The sequence below is a fragment of the Ranitomeya variabilis genome, chromosome 6, assembly GCF_051348905.1.
Source record: "Ranitomeya variabilis isolate aRanVar5 chromosome 6, aRanVar5.hap1, whole genome shotgun sequence".
NCBI lineage: Eukaryota > Metazoa > Chordata > Amphibia > Anura > Dendrobatidae > Ranitomeya > Ranitomeya variabilis.
The window spans coordinates 254,757,218-254,770,634 of record NC_135237.1 but is presented as its reverse complement, the minus strand read 5'-3'; the positions used below and the strand labels follow the sequence as shown (position 1 = coordinate 254,770,634).

The 13,417-nt window shown below is 40.5% G+C and overlaps 1 protein-coding gene across 2 annotated transcripts in view; it reads left to right on the top strand.

Moving 5' to 3' along the window:
* Nucleotides 1-9,914, top strand: part of RPRD1A (regulation of nuclear pre-mRNA domain containing 1A) — an 88,219-nt gene extending 78,305 nt beyond the window's left edge. The window contains exon 7 of one of the 2 annotated variants that reach the window (XM_077269593.1): nt 7,510-9,914. In XM_077269593.1, the coding sequence (XP_077125708.1) occupies nt 7,510-7,659 (150 nt within the window). In that variant the 3' untranslated portion in view covers nt 7,660-9,914. The remainder of the gene's footprint in view (nt 1-7,509) is intronic. The other variant, XM_077269594.1, reaches the window with a different exon arrangement.
* Nucleotides 9,915-13,417: the final 3,503 nt, after the last annotated feature.

Sequence of the window (13,417 nt, the reverse complement as noted above, 5' to 3'; positions counted from 1 at the left end):
GCCTAACAAAATGTGGAATAAAACGTGATCAAAAAGATGGAAATAAAAATGGTACCGCTGAAAATGTCATCTTGTCCCACAAAAATCAAGCCGCCATACAGCATCATCAGCAGTAAAATAGAAAAGTAACAGCTCTCAGAATAAAGCGATGCAAAAATAATTATTTTTTCTATAAGTTTTTATTGTGTAAGGCTACTTTCACATTAGCGTTTCCCTGATGTGCGGCAGGCTGCGGACTTCCTCCGTGAAGCCCCGCCCCCGGCCGCACCTCCGCCACTAGCTCTGCCTATTTCTGCATGCGGCCCGCATGCGACCTCCGTACCTATCTTTAACATTAGGTACGCAGGTCGTGCGGCTGTATGCAGATGCTGCCGCAAGCGTCGTTTTGACGATGCGGCGACCAGCGTAGGACGCAGTCTGTAGCATTTTTTTTTTCCGTATCGTCAAAACGACGCATGCGGCAGCATCTGCATACAGCCGCACGACCTGCGTACCTAATGTTAAAGATAGGTACGGAGGTTGCATGCGGGCCGCATGCAGAAGTAGGCGGAGCTAGCAGCGGAGGTGTGGCCGGGGGCGGGGCTTCACGGAGGAAGTCCGCAGCCTGCCGCACATCAGGGAAACGCTAATGTGAAAGTAGCCTAAAAGCGCCAAAATATAAAAAGATGTAAATAAGGTATCGATGTAATAGTACTGACCCATAATTGTACTGACCCAAAGAGTAAAACTGCCTTATCAATTTTACCACACACAGAACTGCATAACCCCACCCCCCCAAAGAAAAAAAAAATCATGAATTGCTGGTTTTTGTTCATTCTGCCTCCCAAAAATCAGAATAGAAAGCGATCAAAAAATGTCATGTGCCTAACAATTGTACCAATAAAAACGTCAACTCATCCCGCAAATGACTGTGGGCCAAAATATGGAAAAATTCTAGCTCTCAAAATATGGTGATAAAAAAACTATATTTTACAATAAAAAGCGTCTTTGTGTTTCAGCAGCCAAACATAAAAATCCGATATAAATCTGGTATCACTGTAATCGCACCGACCCGAAAAATAAAGTTGCCTAATCACTTCTACCGCTCGAGGAAAGGCATAAAAAATGAATAAAACCAATTCTTCACCTGCTGTTAATTTTTCTACCTGCCAAAGATCGCAGTAAGGCTCGTCACACATCTATCCTGTCTATCCTGTCTATCCTGCACTCTGTGCTAAGCGCTTGCACCAGGGATTCCATGTAAATCTCCGAAATACGTGATTCAGACGGAACCTCTGCCAGTAGATTCCCTATAATGAGGCTTATGGAGGCACTGTGGACGCCGTCTTACCTGTGATCCGGCTGTGTCCATCTTTTTAGGATTGCATAAAAGTGCCGTCATCCACAGTTTTGTGCACTTCTGAAAAGAAATACACCGCTCAACAGAGGCTAGACGAAGTCCAGAGTAAGTCTGCTGCCTCATTATAGTGAATGGATCCCTTGGCGGTTTCATCTGAATCATGTCACTCAGAGATTTAGGCCGGGATAACACATATGCGAGATACCGCCGAGTCTCGCAGGTGAAAACCCAGCTCTGGCGCCGGCACTCCAGAGCGGAGCGTGCAGCCGCACAGCAATACATGGAGCTGCACACTCCGCTCCCAAATGCCGGTGCCAGAGCTGGGTTTTCACCTGCGAGACTCGGCTGTATCTTGAGTATATGTGATCCCGGCTTTAGATGGAGACTCCAAAGTAAGTGGTCAGCGTAGAGCGCCGGATCAGTGTGATCTCAACATTATGCAAAATGTTCCCAATAAAAGGTTCAACTCAGTCCACAAAAAAATCAAGTCTTTGATCTGTTAATAGATATATAGGGGGCTTCCACGTTACAGGTAGCACAAAGGCTCTGGAAAAGCAAAATGGCTCCTCACCCACTAAAAGAAATTCAGCAAATTCTCCGCTCCAAAATCCAAATGCCCCCTCCCTTCTGAGCCCCACAATGTACCTAAACCACATACTGCGTCCACGTTTAGCATTTCTGCTAACTTACGGGTGCATGCCTCTAGAAGCTCAGGCTGGGCATAACATACTGGTGACTGCAGCAAACATACTGGTTATTACAGCGTACTGATCACTGCAACGACAGTCTGCAATTTTCACTCGGGAACCTTAATTGCTGCTTGTTTCTGGAAAATACCCATGGAGTCAAAATCAACACTACACCTGAAGATAAATTCACCGAGGGGTATAGTTTCCAAAACCGGCTCACTTGAGGGGGATTGTGCTCTTCTAGCAATTAGGGGCTCTGTATATGGAGTCTGTAAACTGTTCTAGGAACAGGCAACTAGCGCTCCGTTCCGCCCGAGTCTCTCCATATGGATAAGTAGTACTGTACAGCCACATATGGGATATTGCCACATTCAGTAGAAATTGTAGGACAAATTTTGGTGCCATTTTTACCCACTTCTTGTGTGAAAATGTAAAATCTGGGGCTAAAACTAAATTTTGGTGGTAAAAATGTACCGTATTTTTCGGACTACAAGACGCACTTTCCCCCCCCAAAAAAAGAGGAGAAAATGGGGGGTGCGTCTAATAGTCGCAATGCAGGCTTACCGTGGCGGCAGAAGTGCGGCAGCAGAGGTGCGGTGGCAGAGGTGCGGCGGCAGAGGTGTGGCGGCAGAGGTGCGGGAGCTGCGCCTCCTGCGCAGTGAGCAGGGTCCCTTTCCCCGGTGAGGTGATGCAGCAGCCCAGTAATGCAGCAGAGCCAGGTGAATCCTGTTGTTATCGGTGGTGGCGGCCATCTTCCTGAGGCCGCGCGTGCGCAGATGGAGCACTCTGCTGCCCGGGGCTTCAGGAAAATGGCTGCGGGATGCCACGCGTGCGCAGATGGGGATCGCGGCGGCCATTTTCCTGAAGCCGAGATGCGAACTCGGCTTCAGGAAAATGGCCGCCGCGATCCCCATCTGCGCACGCGCGGCATCCTGCGGCCATTTTCCTGAAGCCCCGGGCAGCAGAGCGCTTCATCTGCGCACGCGTGGCCTCAAGAAGATGGCCGCCACCACCGATAACAACAGGATTCACCCGGCTCTGCTGCATTACCGGGCTGCTGCATCACCTCACCGGGGAAAGGGACCCCTCTCACGCCATACCTCTCACTGCGCCTCCTCATCCCAGCACCTCTGCCGGTAACCACTGCTGCAACCCTCCCATGGACACCAGGCCGTGACGTCGCCCACCTAAGCAGGAAGGGACCCTGCTCAGGTGCACGCCGTACCGCATCACCCCACCTCTGCCGACACCACGCCTCCTGTGACCCTGCTCTGCCACCGCCAGCCCTCAGGTAAGATACTGTAAATTCGGACAATAAGACGGACCCCCATCTTATAAAAAAATATTTTTTTCTGCAATTTTCACCCCAAATTTGGGGTGCGCCTTATGGTCCGGTGCGTCTTATAGTCCGAAAAATACGGTAGTTATTTTTTCTTCACTACCCAATGGTATAAAATTCTGTGACACACCCGTGGTATCAATATGATCACTGCACCCCTAGATGAATTCATTGAGAGGTGAAGTTTATAAAATTGGGTCACTTATGCGGGGTTCGCTGTTCTGGCACCTCACGGACTCTCCCAGTGGGTCATGGTACCTGCAAACCATAACAGTAAAATCTGGCGCTCCTTGCCTTCTGAGCTTTGCATTGTGCCTGAAAATTATTTCCAAATTACATGTAGGATATTGGCATACTCAGGAAAAAATGGGCCTCGGTTTGTTGTGAAAAAAAATTCCTATTCGCTCTTAGAAAAATTAAAAACTTGGGGCTAAAACAACATTTAAGTGGTAATAATGTAATTTATTTTTTCTTCACTGCTCAATGGTATAACATTCTGTGAGGCACTTGTGTCAATATGATCGCTGCACACCTAGAATTCTTTGGGGAGTGTAGTTTGCAAAATTAGTTCTGTTCTGGCACCTCAGGTGCTCTGCCAATGTGACATGGCACCCTCAAACTATTCCAGCAAATATGAACTCCAATATGGCGCCTCTTCCTTTCTGAGCTTTGCACTGTGCCTCAAAAGCAGTATTCCCCCACATATGGGGTATCGGTGTACTTAGAATAAATTGTGTAACAAATTGTATTGTGCAATTTCTTCTGTTACCCTTATGAAAATGCAAAATTTGGGGCCAAAATAACATTTTTGTGGGGAAAATGTGATTTTTTTATTTTCTCGGCTCAGCATTATAAACTTCTGTGAAGCACTTGGGGGTTCAAGGTGCTCACCGCATCTAAATACATTCCTTGAGGGGTCTAGTTTCCAAAATGGGTTCACTTGGGGATTTCCTCTGTTTAGGCACATCAGAGGCTCTCCAAATGGGATATGACCTTCGCTAACGACTCCAGGAAATTTTACATTCAAAAAGTCAAATGCCGCTCCTTCCATTCCGATCGCCCAAACAGTGGTATTCTCCCTCATATTGGGTATCTGTGTATTCAGGAAAATTTGTACAACAAATTGCAATTTCTCCTGTTACCCTTATGAAAATGCAATATTTTGAGCTAAAAACATATTTGTGTGGAATTTTTTTTATTTTATTTTACGGCTCAACGTTCTAAACTACTGTGAAGCACCTGAGGGTTCAATATGCTCACCACACATCTAGATCAGTTCCCCGAGTGGTATACTTTCCAAAATAGTGTCACTTGTGTGGGAATTTCACTGTTTAGGCACATCAAAGGCTCTCCAAAAGCAACATGGCCTCCGCCAATTGTTCCAGCAAATTTTGCATTCAGAAAGTCAAATGGCGCTCTTTCCTTTCCAAGCTCTGCTGTGCGCTCAAACAGTGGTTTGATCTATCATATGGGCTATTGGTATGCTCAGGAGAAATTATACAACACATTTCGGGATTCATTTTTTTCTTGTTACCCTTGTCAGAATAAAAAAAGGATCTAAATTAATTTTTTTGTGAAAAAAAGTTAAATGTTCCAAAATTTCCTGTGAAGCACCTGAAGGGTTAATTAACTTCTTGAATGTGATTTTGAGCACCTTAAGGGGTGTAGTTTTTAGAATGGTGTCACTATTGGGTATTTTCTGTAATATAGGCCCCTCAAAGTCACTACAAATGTGATGTGGACCATTAAAAAATTTTTTTTGAAAAATGAGAAATCGCTGGTGAACTTTTAATCCTTCTAATTTCCTAACAAAAAAAATGTTGATTCCAAAATTGTGCTGATGTAAAGTAGACATGTGGGAAATGTTACATATTAACTATTTTGTGTGGCATACTGTATCTCTGTGATTTAAGGGCATGAAAACTCAAAGTTGGAAAATTGTGAAAATTTTCACCAAATTTCCTTTTTTTTTTTCACAAATAAACGCAAGTCATATCAAAGAAATTTTACCACTGTCATGAAAAAATATTCTCAGAATCACCGGGATCCGTTGAAGTGTTTCAGAGTTATTACCTCATAAACTGACAGTGGTCAGAATTGTAAAAATTGGTCTGGTCATTAACGTTCAAAACACCTTCGGGGGTAAAGGGGTTAATAATTCTCTAATGACTTGTCGTAAACTTCTGGTCACCAAACATTTGGCTTCATCTACAGGCAAACGCGTTGAGGCAGTTTCTACAACTAATGATAAGTATTTTTGTTTAACACTGTATGTTCTAACAGATTTATATATATAATTACCGTATATCCACTATCAGTTACCTACTTGGATATGGCTAAAAACAAAGAAAAAATGAAGATAGTATAAAATAACATGGTGGACATCGGGTCTATGCGTTTCAAGCTTTTAGTCTTGACTAAGAGCCTGTAAGGTTCGAAATGCATAGACCCGGTGTCCACCGTGTTATTTTATACTATCTTCATATTTTCTTTGTTTTTAGCCATATCCAAATAAATGTGATGTTTTAGATACAGCTCTCGAAAAAATTAAGAGACTGCTACAAAATGTTCAGTTTGTCTGATTTTTCTCTTTATAGGTTTTGAGTAAAATGTAAATTGTTCTTTTAGTCTATAAACTTCTGACAACATGTCCTGAATTTCCAAGCAATAATTTTTGTACTTTTTTCTCTGACAAAGAAAACTGGTCAAAATTTAAAAAAACAGTGCTTTCAGACCTCAAATACTGCAAAGAAAACAAGTTCATAATCATTTAGAAACAACAATACTAATGTTTTAACTCAGGAGAATTCAGAAATCAATATTTTGTGGAATAACCATGATTTTTAATCACAGCTTTCATGCATCTTGGCATGCTTTCCACCTGTCTTTCACACTGCTTCAGGCGCAAAAATTTAACAGTTCTTCTTTGTTTGATGGCTTGTGACTATCCATCATCCTCTTGATTACATTTCAGAGGTTTTCAATGGGGTTCAGGTCTGGAGATTGGGCTGCCCATCACAGGGTTTTGATGTGGTGGTCTCTTAATTTTTGCCAGAGCTTTATAAAATATATTTTTTTGCTGATGCTGGGATTTTCCATTATTTCTTCCAAAGTTAGGGGCATCCACCAATGAGCAAGCACGCCATTTCACCTGCATTAGGGTGCTGACCTCCGTGGCTAGGCAGTATCAGCTCAGGCAAAGGATAGGGAATCACAGATTATTGCTGTCTGGTTATTTGTATATAAATCATTGGTAAAGGAAAAAGAAGGACCTCTTGTATATCCTCAGGTTTTCCTTAACAAAACGGAGGTTCTTCTTTATTATGGCCTAGTTAAACGGGTAATGATGTTTTTTAATTAATATTAATAAAATGTGCATTCGCAGCAGGTCTTGATGCCAAAAGTTCTGCAATTGTTCAAATTATCTGAAATGTCACCATTCAGAAATATGGAGTCTATTTCAGTGGCAGAAATTTCTACAACAAAATCAGCATGGTTGGAATTTATCCTTACATGGCTCGTACCACATTTATGATGTGTTATGGTTACTTCTTCAAACTTGCTTGACAATGGATGTGTTGCCAAAGTTTTACACAAATTATTGGCGTAAACGAGCTAATTTTTCAATTCATGACTGATAGTATGCTAATGCATTATTACCTGAGTGTAACAAGCTAGACCCGTATTGGGACAAAAAAATAAATTAAAGATATTGTAGACATTTGTAACCTAAGAAACAAGTTTTCATCTTACAAAGATGGCATTAAAAAAATCAAAAACTACAAATCTTTTATATGTCCTATAGATTAAAGTTAGTTATTTTAACCATGTATTAAAAAGGTATACATAAAATTCAAAAAGTATGGAATTTCTTTATTTCATATAAACCTCAATATTATTCAATTTCTATGCAACACAAATTGTACCAGAAATACGAAATAAAAATAATATTAGAATACATCAACATAAAGGAAAAAAAAAAATTTATTGTGTAAAGCTACTAAACCAAATAAAACTATACACATTTAGTATTGACATCATATACTGTAGAATATTTTTTTCAGTTTTCTAAACTTGTGTAGAGTGACAGCTTTTCAATCTATTAATAATGGTATTTTATATCTTCAATTCTTTATTTTCAGGAGTACAAACGAAAACTGGCAAGGGTTTCCCAAGTTCGCAAAGAACTGCGTCTGCGCATCCAAAGTCTGCCAGATCTTTCGCGTCTACCAAATGTTACAGGCAGCAGAGTCCATTTGCCATATGCTGGGGATCTATACAATGATGATTGACAGGAAACCACAACGTCACATCTCCATGATGGCTGAACACTCTGGCTAGAATAAGTGCATTTTGGTAGTACTTTCGTATGACAGTGTGGTTTACCTAAGACTTTTAGGTGTAAATAATGCGTTTAACGTGTGTCCAAATGTGATTCCTATTCCTGACGTCAAATTGTTCTGTGAATATTATTTAATAGGTCACTACTGTTCATAAACTTTGGTTGCTATTGTACAAAGTGTTTAGCGTAAATTATTTACTGTTTTCTGCATGTACATATCTGCATTTGTATTTAAAATCTGTACATTATTGCTTGATCATTACAAATAATATACTGTACATAAATTTTCTTAGCCCTGGTTATATTTCTGACAAACTACCAACAGGACATAATAGGTTTGTATAAACCTAGATTGGTTTCATGTGGTCACACTACCAACTTAAATCTCTATCTGTAACCCTGGGGTGTGGGCAATTTTTGACACCCCAATCCGCACCCTAAATTGTGACTATTTTTAGTGAAACGGTCAATAGCTTTAAATAAACAGCAGTATGACCATCGTATATTTAGAACCCAAGAAATGTCCTTAAAATAATTCTCAATTAGGATTTGATTTTGTCACATGCCTGATTTTTCATGCTGAAAAGTCACACACTGATTCGAAAGAAAATCTGCAGAAGAAATCTGAGGCAGATTACAATGCTTTTCTGCTGAAAATGTGAATATTGCTCTACAATTGGGGCTAATCTACATGTGGCTGCATGTTGCGACTTCTGTGCCATATTAATTACAGCCCCCCTGAAAACAAAATGAAATGGAATTCAGGTTGAATTTGGTGAAGAAAACCGTAGAATTGGTGTAAAACAAAATCAGCCATATGAACTATGCATTGAAGGTGTTGTCCACTTTTAGACAATTCTGCCCCTGCTGAAGTTCGTTAAAACAAAAACCAAAACAGTGGCGAGTCTTTGGCTACTGTCACGTCAACAGCACAGCAGCCAATCACTGAGCCTAGCGGCTATGCCAGTGTAGACAGAATGACGATTTCAGAGCCGCTAAGGCTACGTTCACATTTGCGTTGTTGGGCGCAGCGTCGGCGACGCATGCCGACGCCTGCGTCCCTATCTTTAACATTGGGGGCGCATGGACATGAGTCGGTATGCGTTTCCTTGCGTTTTACGATGCATGCGTCATATTAGACGCACAAGACAGGGCGCAGGGGACGCTACATGTTGCAGTTTTCCTGTGTCATAATTTTTTTAAAAAACGCATGTGTCGCACTTGCGTTGTAAATGCGCCAAAAAAAAACATTAGTGTCTATAAAAAAAGCGTAGGGCGCAAGTGCCTGCGTCGTCCTGCATTGTTCGACGCATGCGTCTTGATAAAAAAAAGTGAAGTGTCAATTTCATGTAACGTTAGACGCATGTGTCACAAAACAATGCGTTGTGCATGCGTTTTGCGTTGCGCCCAACGCCGCAAATGTGAACGTAGCCTAAGCTCAATGATTGGCTGTCGTGCTATTGACGTGACATCAGCATTGCCGCCAATGCCAGACACCAGGAGCAGCGGTGGAGATTTGCCAGTGGACTGGAGAAGTTAAGCACAGTGCGGTTTACTCTTCTTTTTTTTTTACTAACTGCTGCCACGGCAGGACGTTTTCTGAAAGTGGACATTCATTTCAAATCAGGAAAAGGAAGAGTTGATCCGGCTTCTAATCTACAATTCTATAGTATATTGAAAATAGTAAAGTCTTTATTTCCAAGAATAAATTATGTATTTTTCTTTTTTACAGTTATATGTGAGCAAAAACAAAAACAACCTCAATAAATGTAGCGGTAAAGGGGTGACACGTTTTGAACGCAAGTGCGATATTAAACTTGGTTTGAATGGCAAGTTTCTTTACATTTATTTAGCTTATTTCAAATGCATGTTTTTTTAACTTATTTGTTGTTGAGCGTTTTATGTGTAACAAATTTCTAGAGCTTTTTTAAAACAAAAAAACCCCTCAAAGTTTGGTGGGAGTCAGTATGGAAATATTAAACGCCAAACAAGCACTATTTGTTTCAATGGGCATTTTTTTTTCACTTACTGTAATTTTTGTTGAAAATCACAGCATGTTCTAGGTTAGGCTTTTTTTCTGGAAAGTTGTGGCATTTTACTAGAATAGACCTACACTTTTACCCCATTGTTAAATTTGTTAATGAGTTTTTGGTGACATTTTTATTGCATTTTTTAAATATTAAAAGTGCAGGTATTAAAACATTCATTATATCTATCTCTGTATATCTCACACTCCACTCTCCCCCAGATAAGCATTTCTAAACAATAGAATCAAATATGAAGACAATGAAAATTTGGAGCTACACTTCCCCCTGGCAGTGGTTCACACATCCTGATGCTGCTCAGCCAGTGAATTTTGTCTAGCCACACCATAAGGCTAGGGGAATGCTTGACTTCATTATAAATTTATTCACACAATTCGTTATTGGGTTAGTAAAAAAAATAAATCTAATTATCTCTAATCCGTAGGCTCTTGGATATTTCTGATAATCCCAGTGAATGGAAGGGAGGCATAGCATTTGCTCCTCTGCTTCATTCAGGACAAGCTGCAGAGCCCCAAATTTCAGAATCTCTGGGGTCGCAGTGGTCAGACCTCAAACGATCAGTAAATTATCCCCAATCCTATAGATAGTGAATAACTTGATTTTTTTGCAAATACATTTTTTTTTTTTTTTTTTTTTTTAAAAGAGAAATTACACACTGATCTAAAAATGCACATATCTTGTTTCCCGATTACATTTTGTTTCTGCATACAAATAGTGGGCACTACATTACCAGAACTACTGCTGGAGATGACCCATTTGTTTTCATGGGAGAATGTTTTGTGCAGAGAAGGGAAGAGATGAGTTGTAAGTACCTATTTCTCAGATATCTGCCTCCATCCTTAGTGTGCTTTCACATTGTGTTTGGCACACTTTCCATTGGGTCTTACTTCTGAATACCCCCTTCCCAAAATGAGATTCAAGCACATGCACCAAACGGGCCATACACTGTAATAGTGCTGAGAAAGTGAACGTGTGCTCTATCGTGCATATAGTGGCATGTGAAAGTTTGTGCACCCTTGATAAAAATTACTGTTATTGTGAGCAGTTTAGCAAGTTAAAGATGAAATGATCTCTAAAAGGCCTAAAGTTAAAGATGACACATTTATGTTGTATTTTAGGCAATATGTAATTTCTTTACATTTCAAAAATTACAAAAAGGAAAATGGGCCATGCAAAAGTTTGGGCACCCTTGGAGATTTGTGCACTGATAACTTTGACCAAGGTTTCAGACCTTAATTGGCCTGTTAGGGTTATGGCTTGTTCACCATCATTGATAGGAAAAGCCAGGTGATGCAAATTTCCCAGCTTTATAAAAACCCTGCTGTCTCTAACCTAGTCCCAAAAAACAGCAGCCATGGGTTCTTCTAAGCAGCTGGCTAGCATTCTGAAAATGAAAATGGTGGAGGTCCACAAAGCAGAAGGCTAGTAGAAGACAGTAAAGTGTTTTCAAGTTGCCCATTCCTCAGAAATGTGATTAAGAAATGGAAGTTAACAAGAACAGTGAAGGTCAAGATAAGGTCTTGAAGACCAATCAAAATTTCAGTGAGAGCTTCTTGTAGAATTGCTAGAGAGGCAAATGAGATTCCCCGCTTGACTGCGAAAGACGTTCACAAAGATTTAGCAGACTTTGGAGTTGTACATTGTTCTACTGTTCAGAGACACCTGCTCAAACATGCCTTGATGGAAGAGTCAGAAGAAAACCTCCTGATTTTCACCATAAAACTCAGCTTCAAAAGTATACAAAAGAACATCTAAACAAGCCTGCTTGAATTTTGGAAACAAGTACTGTGGACCAATGGTTAAAGTAGAACTATTTGGCCACAATTATCAAAAGGTATGTGTGGAGAAAAAAAGGGCACAGAATTTTAGGAAAAGATCATGTTGTGAATCATTAAGCATGGGGTGGATCAATGCATTCAATGAAATTTCAACAAAATCTTGTTGTAAAGAGAATGGCTTCTACAAATGGATAAGGATCCTAAGCACACATCAAAATCCACAATAGACTACCTCAAAAGGTGCAAGCTGAAGGTTTTACAATTGCCTTCACAGTCCCCTGATCTGAACATCACTGAAAATCACAGGAACATATTATTCGAGCACACCCAAGATACTCTGATAACACGTGAGCATGCTCAGATAACACGTTATCCCAGCACATTCGCTCATCACAAATGCTTAGCTTGGAGGCTAGCAAAAAGGTGGGGGGGGCTTGGTTTAGAGGTCTCTAGTAAGATGCACCATACTATGCGAGCTGCTGTGCTATAATTGGAAACTTTTCAGATTGCCGGGTGTACATTGTGTATTAGTAGATATATCCCATTAAATTACAAAATGTGTTAAAATAAAGATGTTCATTTTAACGGGGGTATTCACAACAATCTATTTAGATGGTGATGAATATTTAGTGTATTTATATAACTTTGGTGGTCAGATGTTGGCAGGAAATTTTAACTGGTACAGTTCACAAATGCATTTAGAAGTAAAGCCCCTTTTGAAATTTTGCAGTTTGTGAAGTAGAAAATGAACTTGCATCCGCTTTTTTTTTTTTTTTTTTAAATAAAGCTTATCTGGGTGAAGCTGCTGTATTAAGTAGTCACTCCTGTAATCAGTGTCTCAGCGGTAATCAGGCCCAGTTTGTTGCTGGATTGACATTCTGCTACGAGTGTCGATAGGCTCGAGGAAACATCACGGAACAATAAGCATGTGATACTGACAACACTGGTGACAACTCAATGCTGCAGCACCGCCCAGATATCTAAAACACAGGGGTGCACAGTGAGGATAACACTGACAGACATTCTGGCGATTTTACACATGGGCAGGTCTAAAACAGATTTGCCAATATAAAACTGCATAAAAAAATATTTCAGATTCAATGAGGGAAAGAAAAAAAAAAGAAAAAAATCATCAGACTATAATCCTTTTCGAAAATTTTAACTCAACTGCATTCAAGTAGCTTGACCGACTCCTCCGTGTATCTCCACCCCTTAAAACTCTCACACTGCTCAGTACAGGCTGCAGCTGTCAACCAGGCTGGGTGGGAAATTATTGAATACACTTGCAACCCATAGGCTCCCTCACGATTTAGCTGCGCTAATAAAATGCGCATTTTAAAAATCAGATAGATTAAGCAGCCATTTTGACAAATAAGTACACAAGCCTCATCAGTTCCTCATACGGTACTGTGCAAAAGGTTTAAGTGGAAAAATGCTAGAGTGGAGAGGGAAGGAACTAAAAAACATTGGTGAACTATCGATCTGTGGATGGTACCTTATGCAAATCCTTCTGTCCCTTAGTGTAATCCCAGTCAAACTCAAAGATGTTGGGATAAGGGATATGTGGGCTTCATATCACTTCTATGGCTAAGGCTCATTGTTCTTTCTCTCCAGCCTTTCAATGAACAAACTGCCTTCTGTTACAGCCAAATCTCTCACATTTTGACCCATAGGTTCAGAATTGCTGCCATTTTTTGCACCGTTGAGTCAATTAGCCTCGTTTAGATGTCGAAGGAATGGCTTTTGGCCACAATTCTTCCATGATGACTTTTGGACAGATTATCTGAACAATAGACATGTGTAGCTGGGTCCCAACGGTTGCTGTTGTTTCTGATCTGATGGCACTGCTGAATGCCTGTCAGTTTCAAAGGGAAATGAGCATAAT